The sequence below is a fragment of the Solea solea genome, chromosome 1 (genome assembly GCF_958295425.1).
Source record: "Solea solea chromosome 1, fSolSol10.1, whole genome shotgun sequence".
In the NCBI taxonomy this organism is placed as follows: domain Eukaryota; kingdom Metazoa; phylum Chordata; class Actinopteri; order Pleuronectiformes; family Soleidae; genus Solea; species Solea solea.
Window position 1 is genome coordinate 9,744,791 of NC_081134.1, and position 20,838 is coordinate 9,765,628.

The 20,838-nt window shown below is 44.3% G+C and overlaps 1 protein-coding gene and 1 long non-coding RNA gene across 3 annotated transcripts in view; one reads left to right on the forward strand and one right to left on the reverse strand.

The window, feature by feature from the left end:
* Positions 1 to 20,838, forward strand: part of LOC131470040 (uncharacterized) — a 129,712-nt gene that overhangs the window by 92,418 nt on the left and 16,456 nt on the right. The window lies entirely within an intron of this gene.
* The window catches only part of epha4b (eph receptor A4b), a 73,077-nt gene that overhangs the window by 14,321 nt on the left and 37,918 nt on the right, over positions 1 to 20,838 (reverse strand). For both annotated transcript variants that reach the window (XM_058645502.1, XM_058645494.1), the window contains exons 7-13: positions 20,013 to 20,348; positions 18,718 to 18,830; positions 17,222 to 17,384; positions 15,511 to 15,619; positions 4,275 to 4,342; positions 3,453 to 3,578; positions 2,933 to 3,118 (exon numbers count right to left, since the gene is read on the reverse strand). In XM_058645502.1, the coding sequence (XP_058501485.1) occupies positions 2,933 to 3,118; positions 3,453 to 3,578; positions 4,275 to 4,342; positions 15,511 to 15,619; positions 17,222 to 17,384; positions 18,718 to 18,830; positions 20,013 to 20,348 (1,101 nt within the window). The remainder of the gene's footprint in view (positions 1 to 2,932; positions 3,119 to 3,452; positions 3,579 to 4,274; positions 4,343 to 15,510; positions 15,620 to 17,221; positions 17,385 to 18,717; positions 18,831 to 20,012; positions 20,349 to 20,838) is intronic.

Genomic DNA, 20,838 nt, shown 5'->3' on the forward strand with positions numbered 1-20,838 from the left:
TGCTGCACCCGTCCGATGTGTCAAGAAATACACCGACAAGAAAGATCTATAGTTCCACCCCCCTCTCTCTCTTTTTTTCTTTTTTTCATATGCAGTGCTTTAATTAGCATAACAATAGCAACAATCAGGTGACAGACAGCGGAGGAGGTTATTAGAGTGGCACACGGCAGGGGATGAGGGCTTATGAGCTTTTAAACAGCACACACACACACACACACACACACACACACACAACCTCAAGCCACAGGCTACATGCACACCATTAGACATTCATTTGAAAATGGTGGTTTTTAAATAAAAGTCATCCGCGTTCAGACAGGCATTTTAAATCTGGAGCCTAACGCTGTACAGAAGCGAGCAAACGCGTAAATACACAAAGATAAACCACTGAAACGGGACGGGAGCAGGAAGCTTCAAAAATGGGAATACTGTCACTTTTAGTCACATCATGAACAAGAGTGTCTAATAGCATTACTCTGCTTTACATAAGGAGATTTGTCTAATGAACTGTTTAAATAACATGAAAACAACAACATCTTAAGAACTCTTCAAACTTCAGATTTTATTTTTCTTTCTTTTCTAAACGCTTGCATTTTTAGTATCTTGGAGTGTTTGCCTTTACTGTTCCAGTTCTTCATAAGACAAGTTGTCCCACTTTTATAAATGTCAACTTAATCTCTTTGGGCTTTGGACTACTCATGAGCCGAAACACATCTACTGCCGCCGCCACTGCTGCTGGTCATTTGTTGTTTCTGCTGTTTGGCCGACTGCTGATGCCTCTCCAAATTGTCCTACTGCTGATTCTACTACTGCTCACACCTTCGCAAACCAATCCAGCACCTGAGCCCAGAGCAGTCGTCGGGGTCAGTCGGCCTGATTAGAAGGAGGCTTGTGTGAAGGGACCAGCTGTGCTGGAGGAAAAAAAAAGAGCCTGAAGGAATTATTGACCCATCTCAACTCTCACCCCCTCACTCACACATACGCACCCTGGGCTGTGACCTGTGAAATTACGGCTCCGCTAGTGAGATTTGTTTCTGAGGAGCTCTATCAGCTTCTCAATGTGCCGTGACGACAGGTGAGAAGAGAGACACACGAGGAGACACAGGCGCTCGTTACACAAACACAGGCACGCGCGTTTCCGTATTCACGTGAAGCGGAAGCGGAAAGAGCCCGGGTTCTGATTGCACTTCGAATTACAAAAGTGTCGGCCGCTGAAAAAGACATGCGAGTGCCACACTTGCATGCCCGCTTGTCGGAATAAAACAAACACATTTGTCGCCGCCATACATTTACAAACCGCCGCACTCGTGCTAAACAAAGGTCACAGTTATTAAACGCCGCGCATAATTAAGAGAATGAGAGAGAGAGCAGATGACAGAGTGAGGAAAATGAAGAAGAAATGCAGAGGCGTCTAATTTTTATTGTGTGTTCTACTGAATATTCATGAGGCTAAAAAACACATCCAATTAACTTTATGAATTATTAATATTTATGATAAAAGCAGATGCATATGCATTTGCTCTTTTGTCGTCAGCCTAAGTGCCACTGAGCACCAGTGTGATGGTCTCAAGATATAGGTGTGTGTGTGTGTGTGTGTGTGTGAGAGAGAGAGAGAGAGAGAGGGAGAAAAGAGCAGAGGTTTATTTGTCTGCCTGCATATTTACAATTTTATTTCTCTGTACGAGCGGCCTCATTCTTCCCCCTGCCTCCGTCTGTAGTCGTCTGACAAACACCTGCTTAACAACATGTCAGATCTGAGCAGCAGAGCAGTGGTTCCCGTGTGTGTGTGTGTGTGTGTGTGTGTGTGGGTAACCAGCTGATGAGTAAACACACTTGGTGTGTGAAAAGGTTGCGTGTCCACATTGACGCTACTCGGTCGCCTGCCGTCCGTACGGATCGCAGCAGCTTCTGTGATACCTGCTCACGAGCCACCGCTGCATGGACACGTTCGGCTGAGACACCGGCACCGAGTGGACATTAAACATATACGAGATCACAGTATGACTCGCTATTAGATGTACTGCAACACAGCCTGTGGAGAGTCTGCCGTAAACCATCATCCTAGTTTCTCTCATATATGAACTTTATATTTCTGCTGCTGTTTGCCTTCCCTGGCCAGGTCACCCTTGTGAAAGAGGTCTTGATCTCAATGGGGTTTTTATCCGGTTAGATTAAAGTGTAGGTTCTTGGAGGGAAGCTAAAAGAAACCATGGTGTCACTACACTCGACAATCGATACTAAATGACGACGCGGAACTGATTTTTTCCATATTTTCCTTTGTTTAAATCTATAAAACAAACGGCCTCAGTGTCGTGGGGGCAGGGATCATTCAAACAGCCGAGCGATCAGAAAGTTGGGAAGTTTAGATTTAGTGTGTGAGAGAGAAAGAGAGAGAGTGAGCACTGGAGGGAGAAAAGAGGAGATGGACACTGACTGAGAGAGACTGGAGTCTGAGATATAACATGAGAGCAGGATCAAGTGTGTGTGTGTGTGCGTGCACTGGGAGAGCGAGACTTGGCGATAACATCATCAGCCCCTTTGTCAAACCAGGCCTGTTTCTATCTCACCTACATGAACACTCGCTCGCTCTAATTGGCTAATACAATCAAGTGAGGTAAACAAGTGGGCTGTTCGAGAGACGGACAGTCGCCGTTCACATGCACACTGCCTTGCGTCATGAGTGTTGTTGCCATGGTAATGGAGCTTTTATCTGATCCAGGATCAACATTAACGTCGCCAGCAGCTCTACTGGGGCTCACACACATACACGTGTGTGTGTGTGTGAGTGTGTGAGACAGGTACGCACTCGCAGCACACAGCACACATCCAAGACAAAAGAAAAGCGGAGTTAGAGGATAACACGACCCAGCGCCTCATCCGCTCGCCCGTGCAGGACCACGTAGGTTTTTGTAAAATGATTTCCATCACTCACATCGTGTGACGACGCCCTCCAGCCTGATGATGTTGGGATGGTCGAACTGTCCCATGATGGAGGCCTCGGACAGGAAGTCCCGCCTCTGTTTGTCCGAGTACCCCGCCTTCAGACTCTTGATGGCCACGTAGATCTCCCTCTTTCCCTGCACGCGGAGACGACCACTGCACACTTCCCCAAACTCGCCTACACACACACACACAAGCACAATGTTTTTGATGAGCTCAGAGTGAAAAATATCTTCTCAAAAGCCAAGTAAGTGGTTTAAAAGAGGCTGATATTCAACATCAACATGCAACATTGTGATATCTGTATTGGTAATGGACAAAAACAAGCGGTATCAAGCCGTCCCAGGGGGAAATATTTCGTTAATTTAAGGAGGTCGGTGCATGCATGAAAATATGACTGAAATGACTCCTTTAAAACGACCCACACAAGTCATTGGGATTCACCGAGGTAATATTTGGACTGCACTTATGAGTTATTAATGCAGCCCACTGCTGTTTTACTGCCAACTCACCAGCTCCAATGACCCTCTCTATACGGATATTGGAAGCATCGATCTCTTTGGCGAAGTCTCGAACAGCCTGGTTGGGATCCTCGTAGGTGTGAGGATGGATGTAGGTCCTGCTGCCTGGAAGCTTAACTTCAGGGGGTGGAAAAGTGGAGAAATGAGGAGGTTTGAGGTCATTGCTGGACGTATCGTAACATAATTCACCTTTGCTTCATTATGGTTTCTGTAGTTCCTCAAAGCAAAGTGAATATTATAAGTAGGTCACTGAAGAATAAGGGATTGTGCCGACACTGATTCGTACTTTGAAGCGCTTGAGCGTAGGTTGCCTGTTTGAGTGACACTGCAAATGATTACATAATAAAACACATAACTGCTTTGTGTTAGCGGTGGTGTTAAAATGACTCATCATTTTAACAGGAGCTCATAAGGAGCTTCACTCTGGCAGCAAACATTTGTGCGAGGAAGTGTGAAACAACGCGCTTTAATCGCCTGAGAGAGCTACTGCGCGCCGAAATGCGGAGGCTCGGACACTTTATCTTCTTCTGGTACAAATGAGAGCATGGGAACAATGTATGTGAGTAGATAAAACAGCCGTGAAACATGAGACTGACTCTATCAAACTGAGTTTCTGGTCCTCGTGTCTGTTGTTTCCGGCCCCCACTGGATAACCTCTGCAGGAAGTGTGGACTTCAGTGCATGACACAGTGTTTCAGAGTCAGTGGGCATTTGGTTATGTGGGTGGTGGGAATCTACAAAAGTATAATACATATCGGTGTGTGTGTGTGTGTGTGTGTGTGTGTGTGTGTGTGTGTGTGTGTGTGTCTTCACCTCGGCCGTGCTGGAACTGCATCTTCTCCTCATCCGGGTCCTGTTTGGCTTTGATATATCCACAGTGCCTGAAAAGAGAAAGGCAAAGCTGGATGATGACTCTGTAGAGACTCTGTAGAGACTCTGTAGAGCCGCAGCATATAGATTCACATGCGTGGAAGACCTCACGTGCTCTCGCGTCGGTGCCGATGTGCCGCGCTTGTGGGCTTTGCGCCGTAAAAGTTAGCGAGCAATATTTTCAGTGTATCTCGGTGATACCCAACAGCTGTGTGTGTACGAACAACGAGATACTTTCTCTTTTTTTTTCTCTTTTTTTTTTGCTCGACAGCCCTAAAAGTATAAGACGAGCCTGGAGGAAAAAGAAAAAGTATTCCTTCTTTTCTATTTTTACTTGTCACTTCCACACTTCCCTTTGAGCTGTTTTGCCTGAGGATGAGTGAGTGAGAGAGTGAACATATATATATATATACACATATATAGATTTATAAATGTATAAGTGTGTGTGTGTGACAGATGTCCCTATAGAAGCAGACCCATGCACCCGTCTCTTTTTTTCATCACCCCCCTCTAGCCGTTAACTAATGCCTTTAACATTATCATGGGTCTCATACACACCCACACACACACACACTCACACACACACACACACTGTTATGTGCTTCCCCCATTCCCTCGTGCACTCATGCACACACCCCGCAGTGTGGGTCAGTTCGATGACCACAACAAAATATTGACGAATTGATCAACTCAACCCTGCTGTCCAGCTGCGAGGAAGTGTTAAACTTATTCTGTTTTACAGACCTCACGGGGGGGGGGGGGGGGGGGGTGTGTGTGTGTGTGTGTGCGTACCTTTGTGTAGGGTTGTTGTGTGTGATGCTGCAGTGTTATATGTGTCTGTCAGGATATTTTCTTTCTCCTCCACTGTTCGTCGCCAACAGTGTTTAACAGCCCTAATCACCCACCAATAAGACTGTCTGTGAGATTTAAAGCACTTTCTTATTTTTAAATTTTATTTTATTTTATTTTACATAAAATGTAGCACAAGTTTCAGATAATAAGGTACTAAACATGACATAAATACTATGGCATCGTCTCGCCTCTCCTCTCCTCTCCTTGTAACCTCCTTGAGGGCTGCACAGGTAAAGCAGAGACCAATCGGTTTGTCTGTGCAATGCGTCAGGAAGACAAATTGATTCGGGCTTAAGGCCAAGATTAACAGGAAATCTGATTTAAAGAAGCACTACGGAGGAGCGCAGAGGAGAAGAGAAAGAAGTCAAACAATGCTTTCATGAAGAGACGTGGCAGGAGACTTGAAACCAAAACAAAAATAACAAACGAGAGGAATGCTGATGCCAGACAGGGTAATGTATTATGACTAAGAATGTGAGACACACACACACACACACACACACACACACACGCAGTGATGGAAATGGAGAAAGGTGGGGTCTTGCCAGGCTTAGTAAATCTTAGTAATTTAGTGTTTAATCTCACTGTTGATTTTACGCAGCTGAATGCATGGTATAACCCAGACATCAATAGGCTGTTTTGGGAATACACACACTCACTCACATGAGGGTAGAGACTGGTTGCTGGTATTTGGAGATTAGGAGGAGGGGGCTGGGCCCCACCTGGTTATCAGCTGGGCTGAAGCCAGTCGATCACAGAGGGACGAACGGGAGATCATAACCCCCTTGACACACACACACACGTGTTCTGAACATATGGGGTATGGGGACATGGGTCACACCTCTGCTCCAAGTGTGACAGTCCCACGGGAGTGAACACATTTACTTGGCTCATACCACTCATACAGCACACACACACACTTTTACATCAAATACGACACTCCCCTCATCAATGCGGGATGCGTATGTGCGTCTCCACGGGTGCATGGCAACATATGTGAGTGTGTGTGTGTGTGTCTGATGGGAAATGAACACATTTCCATAGTAATTACAGAGCGACTCATTTCTCCTCTCCAGTTAGGAGTGTCATGAATCATTAGCGCTGCAGTCTTAAACATGGCACAAAACCTGACATGGCTGTGGCTTTTGTGTTTGCCCGCAACAGCCGCGCGCGTGTGCGTGTCTCTCTCTCTCTCTGTGTGTGTGTTCATGTTTGAAATGTGTGTGTTTTTAAATATAGCTCGAGTGCTTTGCGTATTTCCCGCTCAACTTCACTACTCCATTTTAAATTTAAGAGCCTTTGTTCACAGTATGAACGTGAATGTTTCTCAGGACAAGTTACGATGACCAAATGAAGGAATTATTTAATCATATAAGACATTTTTTTTTTACCACTCCCCCAAACTGTCTCGACTGTTATGTTTTTAATGCTGAATTTAAGGTATCTTCAAATATTTTAATAAGTAAATAAGGAAAAGGATTGTTGTGATGTCATCCGATGGTTCATCAGTAAGTCAATTTGGGTGAGAGGTTGTTGCAGAGCTATGACCCTTACCTTAACTAGGTCAATCAGGTGAGGAAGATCACGTGATGTGATTGAAGGCCGTGGAGCGGTGACTTCTTATGAGATCCACATTTGTGGTTCACTGTTTAACTGTCAGTGCTGACGTGAAGCACATGCAGGAATGAATGGATCGATATTTTTTTTAAACGTATAAGTGCAATCTTTGGGATTTAAAAATATTGTCGGAGGATGCCATGGCATTATTGCTCGATCTCTTTCAAATGAGTGAAAGAGATGCACCACACAGCCTTGGGAAGAGGTGAGCAGCCTGCAATTGGTTTGTGATGTCACACTTATAGTGTGAACACACTGTTCTTGAGTCAGAACTGATCATTTTCCCCCCCCCGTTCGCTGCTGCTTGTCCAAGTTAGCACCATCTTTCACTGCGGGAAACCATTGTTCCATTTAGTGTCGGTCCAGCTGCACTGCGCGCTTCATACCGCCAATGCACGTCCCACCCACACAGATGTACAGCATATTTATGCAGATTTAGAGTACACACACCTGCACCTTTCATGCAAAAACACACACGCTAATGGACTGTGATATCAGTATCACACCAGAGCTCACACTTTTCTTTCTGCCTCTCGCTGTTCCACTTCACTGAGGACAACAGGCTATCCCTGTCCTCCAAAGCCACACACTCCACATTTGCATATCAATTTACTTTTTTAATATAATGCTCTGTCACTCGAGACCCATTTGTCATTCTGCTAGCAAGCTTCTACCTTCGCAGAACTCCATCCATATCGCGGTAGCCCCTCCCATGGTTTCCCTTGCTGCTCCTGCTTTATCTCAGGAGTGGCATCTTTCTGAAGTTTTTTTTATTTAAGCTTGAGGTTCAAACATTCCCTTATCCAATAACCCACAAATCGTCTTTTTCTTCTTCTGTTTCCATCCATTTATCCATCCCCCCCAACAGGCCCTGTCCTCCACTCTCCTTCTTTGTGCTTTGTTTTGAAAGGAGTGGACACCAGGAGCTGGAGGAGACATAAAGAAACAGAGAGCGAGGAAGGGAGATGGAAAAAAGAGAGTGCTGACAGGCAAGAACGCACAATGGGGGTCCAAGCCTGCATACCAACTAACAAGCAATCAAATGGAGGGGAATAGAAGAGTGGGGAGAGGAGGGGGTAGGGATGGAAACTCGAAGGTTAACATACAAGATGCAGACAGGAAGAGGGGTGAGCCACTTTTTGTGTTACCACAGATAATGTGACAAGAAAGAGCTCTGAATAGAAAAGCTAAAACAAGGAAATAAGGAAGGATACAGATGTCGAATACTGACTTTGTGAATGGAGGTTTCATGACATAAAGAATTAAAAAGGCACAACGCGTTCTGAACCAGAGGAAGAGGAAGAGACATGATAAACTAATGAAAGAAGGGAAGTGTCAGTCATCATTATGGCTGTGAAAGAGAAGGCTACAAAGGTCGTCACTAACAATACATTCACACGGACAAGAGCAGTCATTGAAGAAGCTCTAACGATTGCGCCTTCTTTCATTCGGTCACTTAAAATCTTAGTGCCGTGTCCATTCATTGTTTTCATCCACACAATCCCTGCTCAGGATCAGTCAATGTTGGATCTTCTGCCAGAGTGCCGTGTCCAGAAACCAAGGAAACACCTTGGACGGATCGACAGTGCATCGCAGAGCTCGGATCGATACGTTCAGATTAACACGGACGGACAATTTAGAATATTCAGCGCACTCGACAGAGATGCACGCACATCAACTCTCATAAACTAAAAATTGGGCATCCCATGGCCAAGTGGAAAGGGAACTGGGCTTGTAACCGGGGGGTCGCCAGGTTGAGTTCCCCAACAGGTCAAAAAGGGCTGGGGTGCCAGCCTGAGCAAGGTACCCAACCCCCATTGCTTCCCGGGTGCCACACACTAATTACTAAGGGATAAAAAAAATAAAAAAATAAACACGGGGGTGAGAACGGAACTCACCATTATCTTTACGTCAAGTGAAAGCTCTTCAGCCAGAACTGACATCAGAGTCGGTTTAGAATGAGCATAATCACTCAATACTCAAGACCAATTATGATGTTCCACATATTTTGAATCAGAACTTTCTCCTCCTTTAATTCCTATTTGCAAGCTTTACTTATTATCACAGACTGAAGGGCATGCCATGAGGGGAATGTCCTTATGCGGTCTCAATGCATTTTTATATAATGTGTGACAGAGCAGGTCTGCCACTTGATGTTGTCAGTATTATGCCAAGTCTTCATGTATTGGTCCATTAGCCTCAGGCTTGATTGCTGCTTCCATTTCCCTTCCAGTCTCTCTCTCGGCTACAGAGAGGGAGCGATCACTCTCCTTCTAATTGAAAACAGTGTTTTTGCTGTTATTTTAGTTTGCTGGGGCCCCTCTGTGGTTTGACAGTACAGTGTGTAATTAGGAGAACGACCTCTGTCAGACGTGGTGCTGCTGTTAAAGCGTTTAACAACTCGCATAAGTGGTTATCACATCAGAAATGTCCGGTGAGCCACTGGCGTGCCTGTCTGAGCCAGAGTGGGACACGAGGAGTAGAAGATGGAAAAGCAGAAAACACCACAGAAGAGAAGATCAAGCAGAGAACAGAAACCCAGGCAGGACAGATAAAGGAAGTTTGATTATGCGCTGAAGACGGGAGCGGGTTTGAAAAGAGCTCAGAGTGGGCTACGGATGGTGGAATAACCTTGAAACAAAGTGGGACAGAACTCCGACTTTGAAATAATGTAGCGGAGAAGGAGCAAAGACAAACAACGTTGTGTGGTTGGATGATAATGGGCCTTTGATAGAGACGGAGACAAGTGGCGACACCGCTTATCTTCATGTAAGTGAAGTGAATAACCTTGGACTATTGCTGACCTGAGCTGTGTCGAGAGCTTATAAAGTGTGTGTAGCTCTGAGCTGCTGCTGCTGCTGCTATCGCCCGCTTTGCTTTATATGAGCGGCTGCCTTTTATAGGATTAGAGGCTGCTGGCTACAAAGACCAAAGTAAGAAAAAAAAGATACACTTTGAGACGGCGGAGATGATTCATACAGACATACTGCATGTCTCTCCTTTCTTTTCCCTTCTTTTCCTCTCGATTTCCCTTCCTTTTTGGTCCTCTTCTCTTTAATTTCCCATTGTTTTCCCTGCTGCTAATCAGAGTGAATTGAAAAATGAAATCAGTAAATCATTAGTCACCCTTTTGGCATGACACATTGAAATGACACATCTATCCCTCCTCCCCCACCTCTCTCTCTCTCTCTCTCTCTCTCACTCTCGCACACACACACACCCAGCTGTGGTTATCTGCTCTCCATCATTACTCCTGACAATGGTTATTCCATTTGATATCAAGCTATTAAATAAAAAATAATTACAGGGAATGAAATCAATGGATTAAATTCACAATTTTACAGCAAAATGAAGCCTCCAGCCCCGAGAAACAAAATGCATTCACTGCTTGGGTGCTAATAAACTAAGAGGTTGATGAAAGCTGATTATAGATCATTAATTAAGCATCAAAACAGCACGGAAGGAAAAAAAAAAGACACGCGCAACGAAACCGAGAGTTCAGGAAAACAATTTCTTCTTCTTCTTCTTCTTCCTCTCTCTTTCTCTCTCCATCCTGGCCATGTCTGGCACTGGATCAGCACTTTCTGACCACAGTGTAAAAAGATTTACTCAGCTCAGGCTAATAATTAGGAAGGGGAAATGATTAGCTGAAGAGTTATGACTAATAAATCTGTCTATGTTTCATTAACACCCTGTTTGGACACATTTCATTCCACTGCCACTCATTAAAGAGAGTGCAAATGAAGGGAGAGGAAGAGGAGAGGAAGAGGAAAGGAGTGTGGAGAAGAAGCAGTGAGCCACACTGTGGTAATTGATGTAACGTTTTAACAAACTGGTGTGAGAAGGTCAAGTGCGAGAGGAAGCAGAGATGCATGTCATCTGCCATTAAGAGAAGTGTATCTACACATATTTGCATATACAGATCAGTGTGTAGATTAGTGTGAAACTAATCCCCTCAATGACGCGGCGACGCTGACGCAACTTGATTCGGTCATAATCACATCACGTGTGCTTGTTTCCAGTAAATGTATTTAAGTGTGCTGTAAACTTTTAAACACAAGCCCTAAAACTGCGCCGAATTTCTCCCCCGACTGTGGGACATTTGATCGATTCCTCTGCGACATCTGCTCATTTGCATGAAGCCTGAGTGAGACGGCCTCGCACCTGCGGCAGCGCGCCGCCGTCGCGGCGTTGTCTGTGAGCGACTTTCGAGGCTTCTTCTGCAGACAAAGCCGTACTTGGCTCCACCCTTAAGTGTAGCCACAGTCACTGAAAGCGCCACCATGCAAGCGTCAGCCGACGACATTACACACATCATCATCATCATTATCATTGAATACATGGACACCGCACACACACACACAAAATCATTATTAGTGCTATTATCAAGCAAATAGATCAACAACACCCACAGGGACGAGAAAGCGTCAGTGGATTTTGCTGCCGCCAAATTCACCACCATTTGGCAATATTTGGTTTATTGTTTGTGTCTTTGTTCCTGATTTTGTCACCTATTTCCAGTTTTTGTGGTTTAACATCCAAACCACACACACACACACACCCACAAAAATCCCGTCTACAATTTCTCTTACGCTGCTTTTTGCTGTTTTTATTTCATTTTCTCCCACTTTAGCTCCGTGAGGAGAAAATGACAAGTTACCGCAGGTGCAACTGGCAGACTGCAGGAGGAATAATAAGTCTGGTGCACCAGCTTAAAGAACTGTGTGGCAACAAGATCATTTACGGAGAACTATTGACCACGAAGACGCTTGTTTCCACCCAACAATAAATGACATTTACATGGCAACAAGAGCTAAACAGTGGCTCGAGTTGCTTAAAGAAACAGTGAGTGGCAGAGTAGTGGATCAAACATAAGCGTGTCACTTACAGGCAACGTAGTAGCAGTGAGTTAAGAGTTGGGTCTTTTTTTTGTCAGGCTTCCTCTCCTCTTTTCAGTCGTTCAGGCGTTTTTTAAGAATAACCCTGGGCTGCACAGCAGATGCTGTGGAGGTGAAAGAGCTTATACGTGCAGACGTGCACAGCAACAGGATGTGTCACTGTATTAACAACCTCAGGACACCATTACCATGTTTAAACGTACAGTATATACAGAGGGTATAAGAACGTGCAATAATAGATATATCCTTTTTTTTGTCAGCACAACCTAGGCAATGTGATGAGAAACTCACAATGTTTAAAGTCAGGTTGAATTGGTGAGACATGGAAATACATCGCAGTTCAAAGTTCGCTTGACACGTTTTTATACACAAAAATAAAATAAAAAACGGTCTATTTCTACTGCTACTTTATATCACGACATATAAAGTAGATATAAAGTGACTCATAAGTTTGACTAAACAACGCATAAGAAGACGAAAGATGTGACCTATAAACATAGTGTGTCTGATTCAGACAAATCAGACATTGTGTAATGTTTAAAAAAACAAAAAAAGAAGAAGTTCAGCAGCGCAGCGCAAAAAAGTGAAGGCGGCACTTCACACTGCACAGAAGAAGGAACAGCTGAGATGGAGCAAGGCCATGTTTGCTGCTGCTCACCAAACACTCCCACATTAAGAACAATCTGGCATTTAAACAAGGCCTCCAGCTCTACTACTGCAGAGGACACGGTTGTGAGGATGAAGAATCATTAGACACACACACACACACACACACATGCATACACACAGATGCTTGATGCCAGAAGCTATGACATGTTCAACAAGGAGTGCGTAAAAGTGCAGACCAAAGGGGAGGGCACTGTTTGAGTGAAAGGCCATCTGCTGAGTCCATGTCTCTCCCAGTCGCTTACTGGCTTCCCATCGCTCACACCTGCCAGCTTGCCAAAATGTCCTCGGGGAGGACAAAAGCGCCAACTTCACACACACACACACACAAACACTCTCCTGCGCCGCACACTTGCAGAACAATGATGGCTCGCGCGCAGCAATAACTGATGCGATTTGTCAGCGGCGTGCTGCGTCTGAGGAGCTTTCAGTGCTTTCTCGTGTTTTCCCTCCTGCTGTAACAATAGCATAACAGCACTTTATTAAACGAGAACAGGACAGAACAGAATGGCCTGCAAATCAGCCCGTTTATGAGGCATAGCTGCTCACTAGCCTGCCAGTAACGGCTGTGGGAAGTGCAGCGCTGGCAGTCCATGTGTGCAAGTGTCTATGTGAGAGAAAGACAGAGAGGCTGTGAGGGTGCGCTGCACATTGTTATATTATAGTTCAGTGATAAAAAAAAAAAAAACCCTCTATCAAGCTGTTGAAAATATGGTCCGGATTGTAGATTCAGCAGGTGAACTATAAAAACTCTGACACTTCCTTGCAGTCTAGTGAGCATTGGGAAAATGATTTAAACAGCTGGCATTTCAGGGGAAAAGGTCTTAACAAATGTCTAGTGGGAAATCATTTCAACCCTGACTGCCTCACGGTGTCAATTTCAATTCTAGTTTAATCATTGTCCACACTGAACTCGTCTCAGCAAATACAGCACATTCTCGATACATTAGAGGGTTTTCCCTTTCTTTCTGTTTTTTATCCAAATGTAAATTTGAAGAAGGGAATCGGAAATGAAAGCCGCGGAGCCACAAGGTGGGCAAAAACCAAGAGAAAGGCAGAGAGCACTGTGGAGAGTGAAATGAAAGCAGGGAGAGACATTGACCGACTGACAGATAAGATGGAACAGATGAAAAGGAGGAGGTACGGCCAACACAAGAAGAGACCGACCAATCATTATTTTCCGACCCCGAGCATGAAACTCCTATTGCACCAAACAACCCAATCACCCACCCATCATCTCCCAGACCCTTCTGTCACCTCCTCCTCCACCTCCTACTCTTTCAAACACACTTGTAATCTATGCCTTTTCATCTTTGTGCTCCTTGTCCCTCTCCTTTTCCCCCCACTGGCTCTCCTCCCTCCATCAATCTTCTGCTCTCTCCATCTCTCTCAAGCTGTCCTCTTCTTTCTCTCCATCTCTGACAACATCTCAAAATGGAGTTCTCCAATTGCGCAAACATACTTCAAACGTACTTCCTCACCCTTCCCGGCTGCGGTCGGACATTGCCTGTGCCTTTCTAATATGTTCTCATTTTATCCTCCACTTGTGTCTCTCCTGTACTTCACTTATGTCCCTCTCTTTCTCCCCCAGTGCTCTCTCTCTGTCTCTCCTCTCTCCTCTGATGCAGCTTTCATCCTCTCCTAATTTCTCTGTTACAAACACAGCACACACACACACGCTTGCACAGCTATTCTTCTTAGGACACGGCATGGACTTCCATTCGTTTGGAACAGCCTTTAACTAACTTTTACCATCAACATAACCTTAACCTCATGTTTATGCCACAAAAGGTCCTGAAGAGGTAACAAATACAAGTCAAAACACACACACACACACACACACACACACACACGCAACGGAAATGGAAAGCAGTGATCAACACCTCTGCCTCGCAAGTGTTCCCACCTCTGAATGGAAGACAGAAAAGAGGAAGAGAGGGAAAGACCTGGAACTGACAGCAGCAAATCGACCTCCCTGTAATACCTAGTTAACGCCTCCTCAGCCCGTGAAACATGATGAGTGTGAGTGTGAATCATCATGTGAGTTCATAACACACTGTGTTTACAGTGTGTTAGGTTCAACCTCACAATTTGCCTCTGATTAAAAAACATTGATGTGTTCCAGTTGACATGTTGTGTCTGTGTGCCTGAATGTGTGGTGTGTGTATGTATATATATATATATATATATATATATATATATACATACACATGTGCGTATATATATATATATGTTTGTGTGTGTGTGTGTGTGTGTGTGCACATGCCCCTTACAGGACAGGCTCCACTAATTACATCCCTCTTGGTCAATAGTGAATAGAGCACTCAGCCTGATAAGCAATCACCTGAATCAATACTAATGTTTTTAGTGTGTGTGTGTGTGTGTGTGTGTGTAGTTACTAACATGTCGCTAATCTAGTCAGAGCTCATACAGGATCAACATTTAGTTACAGGCATGGTAAATCACAGAAACCTGTCATCCCCTCCTCTCCTCTCCTGTTTTTTTTTGCCCTCTCTTGCACTTCTTTCCACTCTCCTCACTCAGATCCTTTCATCATCTCAACTCTTACACTCAGCATTCTTTTATTTGTCTTTTTTTTTTCTTTTTTTTTTGCCCGTCTCATCTTCCTCTCGTCTTTGGCACGCTGCAAAACAGAGCATTACCAGCGGCCTAACCCTCAAAGACAGTGTTCATGGAGTCTATGCTCTTCACATTGGCATTGACGCAGCCTTTGACTTTGGCAGCAACATAAATGTCAAAGTTCCAGGAGGTTCCTGCCTTAGAACACCCACATGTAATTCCTCACCGGGTGCTGGGATGTCTGTGATGTCTGTTACCATTGTGTGTAAATGAACACACACATGCTTTAGCAGTCTACGTGTGATTTATGTAAACAATATAGACCTTGATGCATTGGTGACCCACTGATGCTTAAGAGACACAAAGATGCAAATCGGTGAAGTATTCCTTTAAGTAAAGGAGGATAACTTCCCATATTGTCTCCTGTGTTTTTTAACAGGTTTCAAATTACCAGTCGCTTTCACTTTCACATTTCACACCCAAGCCTGTTTTCTCTCTCTCTCTCTCTCTCTCTCTCTCTGACCTCATGGTGTAACTCATCAGTGTGTGTTAAGTGTTGACCCTACCTGCCACTGACAATGAAGCAAGTCACTAGGAAGATGAGGAGAGCGATTCCTCCAGCGATGGACACAGCCAAGATGGTGAACTGGTTAGGGTCCCCGATAGCCAGCACATCTGTACAGACAAAGGCAGAGAGAATAAGATAGTTTACTACAACAGGGAGGAAGAAATGAAACGGAGGATTGCAGGTTTTCTGCAGTCGTGAATTGAGAGATGAGAAGACTCCGAGGCAGAGAATTAAAAAAGACAGCAAGGGAGAGCCGACAAGTGTGGCAGTGGAAAGACAATGAAATGAAATATGATAGCAGCAAGAAAAAGAGGATAAAAGACAGGGGGTGAAGGGAGAGAGAGAGGCAGAGGGCTAAAATGGAGCAAGGGAGGTGGGTGGAATAGTAAGTAAGGTCCTTGATGAAAAGCGCTCTCCCTCTGCATTACCTATGAGTATGAGAGTGGACGTGAAAACCATTCCCATTCGGTCGCGCTGTCCAAATGGATATGTTAACACGGCACGTAACAAGGCTGCCGTCGAGAACTTTCTGCAGAGACGCATCGATTTTTATGCCACACCTATCAAGCCATTACTCAAAACAAATGCCCCATTTGTCTGGCTTAGCTAAGCATGAGTGGGTACGTGTGTCTCTGTGTGAGAGCGTACTGTACATTTGATTGTGTGTGGAAGTGTCGGGGGCAAATGAATGTCTGCAGGCAGGCACAGATAAGCATTGATCTCCTATTACAAGACTTTTTTTTAACAATCAATAGAACTGATTTGATTGGATAACCTTGAGATGCTTGCTGCGAGGTGAGCCTAATGTGGCTGATTCCGTATTTTACATCGCTGAACTTGACATTGGATCTCCCGTATAAAGCCTCATTAAAAGCTCTTCACACCAGTGATGCTCCACCTGGGCCCTCAGTGCCTCGGAGTAAATTGAAGGCACTGTTCCGAATAGTTACACAGTCATATTCCAGATGTACTTTTTCACAGCATATGAAAAAAACCAAAACTTTTATTGATCACTGAATGATTAGTAGGTTAATGTGTGTGCTTGTTGTATGCTACACAGACAAATCCATAGTCCCCCGCTATACATTAACTGATCTATCTGCCTCTCTGCGAATCAATGGTAACTTTGAAGAGCACATTATGGAGCTTGTAAAGCAGACAATCCTAGAGCACATAATGAAGAGCTAATGAAAGAGGACAGTGGCAAACAAAGGAGAAAAGGATGAGTGACAGGGAACATGACAACATCATGACAGAGATGACAATGTAACAAGCTTGGAGCACTCTGTCCTCACTGGCCTGAGTCAAACCCAGCTAATTTTTCCTCTTTATGGTCTCCTTCACGTTTTCCAAAAGTGTTTAAATGACATTTCCTACCCTACTTAAAAAAGAAAATAATAAAAAAGTTGTTCTACATTGACATATACATAGTTACAGTCTGAAAACAGAAATGCCGTTATTATGATTTCATTTCAAAGTCAAATATTTTTCTTGTATCTGATAGGAATTGATTTAAACAGCAGGAGATACACATGATATCCTGTAATATGGCAAATATTACGTCCTCACTTATTCTCTTACGAACCCTGTGGCCTGGCACGCAACTATTTTCAATGCAGCCAGTGCACCCGCAGCGGAAAACAAGGCAAAGGCAAAGAAAACTACTTTCAATGAATTCTTTACAAAAATTTTCTGTCAATCCCCTTTACCTTCGTGGCTGGTTTCCAATTCGATCTCTCCGCCGTAGCTCCCGTAGCCGCCGTCGGTCCGCGCTCTGACCCTGAACACATAGGTGGTCCCTGGCTTCAGCCCAATCACTGTCATCATGTTGGAGCGAGTCTTCAGTACTGTGTAGTTCTGCTCCCGCTGGTTCTGAAGGGGAGAAGAGAGAGAGAGAGGAGGGCAAAATGAAATGCTAAGTTTAGTCCATAAGAAAACAATGATTGTGGATTTTAAAAAAGGAAAAGAAAAAAGAGAGAGCAAAGAACATTGAAACACTCTTAAGGGGTATATACAGTTAAATGGACTGTGGTATCAGGAGAGACGTAATAGAAATCTGGAACTGTTGAATTGAAATGTCTCCAGGGGCCACATACACCTCACTAAGTTTTCATTTGTTCATCACTGGACCATTTAGTCACATTTATACATGAGCATCTGTCAAGTCCCAGATCTTATCCTCCCTACACTTGAGGGCAATATGCAGGTACTCACATCTGCCACGCTTCATTCCTCCAATATCTTGTAGGTGTGTGTATGTGTGTGTGTGCTCATACTTACAAGTGCGTAAGTGTGTGTGTGTGTGTGCTAGTAAGCCGATTCCCTGCCGTGAGGCTGATTCTCTACCTAATGGAAGACACTATACAACACGGATTTACGCTATTTTACTGCTTATGCCTCCCAACACACACACACACACACACGCTTAATTTCATCACCTTGGTCGTGTTTTACGAGGTTTGTTCGACAGATGTGTGGTTAATTGGCTTGGTGTGAGCAGTAGTGCAGTAGTGCAGAGAGAGCGATGTTTGTGATGACTCAGTTATTACAGACAGGCCTTATAGCTAAACCCATATTCTACAAGTCTACGTTACATGTGGATTAAAAGTAACATAGGAGCAAGTAAAAGAAACTTTAACCCTCGTGCCCGTGCGGCACGGATCTGTGCCGCAGGTGCACCCATGGTAAATTGCCGTGGGAGTATTGCACAACTTAACAGGTCACATGTTCAGGCTTCAAAAAATTAGTCAAAGTTATGATTCACTTTATATCACATTTTTGGTAGTGATGTAAAGTGCCAATAATTGTGCATGAAGTCACAAAATAGAGCGTCTTTCTTTGGTTTTTGTTCATAAAGAACGAACCAAGCGAACTTTGAACTGTGAAGTAACTTTTTTTTTCTCATCAGATTGCGAAGGTTGTGCTGAAAAAAAGGATATAAGACACTCTATGTGGCACATATATTTATATAGCCTCTGTATATACTGTGTGTTTAAACATAGTAATGGAAAAACACAGCCGGAATGCTCTGTGTTCTAAGGGTTGAATAAATCTTTATTTAATATTTAGGTCATGATGCACAAAACACTGGATCCTACATTCCCCCATAGTCCTACAGCCATGTCCTTTACACTCTTTTATTTGATGTATGTTAACTGACCATCATGTGTGAAATTGGTGTAGTGCCTCTTTTAATGTGTGTCACCTTCTCGTAGTAGATGACCTCATACTCCACTATCACGCCGTTGGGCCTCTCAGGCCCCTGCCAGGCCAAAGTCACGCTGTCCTTGCTCCGCCTCTCCTTCAACACCACGCTCACTGCAGAGACAAAGAACGAGAGGTTAGAGCACGAGCAGCAGAGAGAGAGGGCGAGCACAGTTCAACCAGATCCTGAGAGCGATCGTGACGAGCCGGCAAGAGGGAGCAGGCCGCGAGGGCGAGGTGAGAGATGGATGTGTCTTCTCTGCTCGGGATGAGATGAAGGCCTCATATTTCAAATATGTAATTCTGCTAATGAGAGAGCTTACAAGGTGTTTTATACATGTGTGATTGCAGCAGTCTAACATGTGAGTGTGACGTGTTCGCGGCGTGTGATCTTATTCACGTAGAAAACTCAAAGACGTGAGACTTTCTACCCTGGGTCACGTGAGATGAAAGTGTCTGCATGTGCAGGAGTGCGTATAAATATGCATGTGTAATGTGGCTTAGTCAAGAGTAGCACACTCGTGACATGTGGGGATCTTAATGAGATAACAACCTCCCGCACCCATTTCACCTTCCCGCTTCTTGTTGTAACACATACACGTGTACGCACGCACGCACACACACACACATGCGCGCACATAGAGAGGCCTATTAGTTCTCACCACCCCGTCAGACACTTCTCTCGCACCAATTTCCCACAGTGCCACACTGAGAATGATGCACGTATGATTATATACGTGCAGGCAGAGGTGTCATTTTGTGGCATCAAAGGGATGCAGCAGAGCAGTCATTTTACAGTCCCCATGTAAAGGCCTGATGCAATCTGTGAGAACACTGCAATCAGACGGCAATTTTGAAAAACACCATCTTGCCCATATGCTACAAAATCTTCAGTTCAGGCTGATGAGTATGTTCTTCCTCGGAGGATTTTCGTTTCTCATCAGCGTGATGTAACGTTATTTGCATGCGGCCCTCTTTCATCTGAAAAATGGACTTTGTCCTTCAGTCAGGGCTGACTGAGGGACAAAGTCCATTTTTCAGCGTCTCTGTGTATAAAGAAAATACTCTACGAATACTATAATTCACCTCTGACATGTTTTATGGGTGTTTCTTTGTGTTTTTCAGTCATAATTCAACCAGTTTGCTGCCGTCTCACTTCACAAACACAATGCTGATAATGAGGAAATACAGGAGGCTTAATCGCCATTGACTGTGACCTCATCACACTGTGGGTTTGAATGGAACATTTGTTTTGAAGTTGAGGAGGAACACTAATGGATGTGTGTGTGTTCTCACCTGTTTGTGACGTGGTGACATTGATAACCACTGTTCCTCTCGGTGTTGGACTTAGGTCTGACACTCCGTTCTGGCTCTCGATGGTGAAGCTGTAGTTGGAGTCTGGCTGCAGGTCAGTGACTAACACGGTGGTTGAGGAGAGACCAAACTGTCGGGGGACGAAATGGACACTGCTACCACACGGTGCGCACTTCTTGCCATCGTCGGAACACTTCCTGCAGTGGAGACTGTAGGTGATGTCTCCTCGGCCTCCTGTCTCCCTGGGTGGGGACCACTCCAGGGTCACACAGGTCTCATTCGCTGTGGAGATGGGGTGCTCTGGTGCAGATGGGGGACCTGAAGTAAGAAACACAGTATAGATTTATTTTCCTATCCAATTATAATATCCTTTTTTTGATTAATTAACAAATTAAGATGAACAAATTAACATTAAGTGCAAATACTGAAATGTAAGGCCTGTATGCTATATTACCTGCTGTACTAAACATTTAAACATCATGGATTTGTTTTATTCCTAGTACAAAACTGAAAATTAAAAACATATTTATTTATATCTAAGGACCTTTAACGGCCCCACCTGCAGAACCGCCATGGTCCAGTAGGGGACTGCGGCCCATACTTTGGCAACCACATGCCCTTATAGAGGAGACACTGCTCTCCTCTGAAGAGATGTGAATGCACATTTGGCTTTATTGGTTAAAAAAATCTCCCATAATGTTGCCATACAGTACAGAAACTATGCCTTCCCATTATTTGCACTTTGTATTAAAAAGACAAATTTACTTTGATTAAATCAAAAATAAATGAACTGACTCCAGCCAGAGGG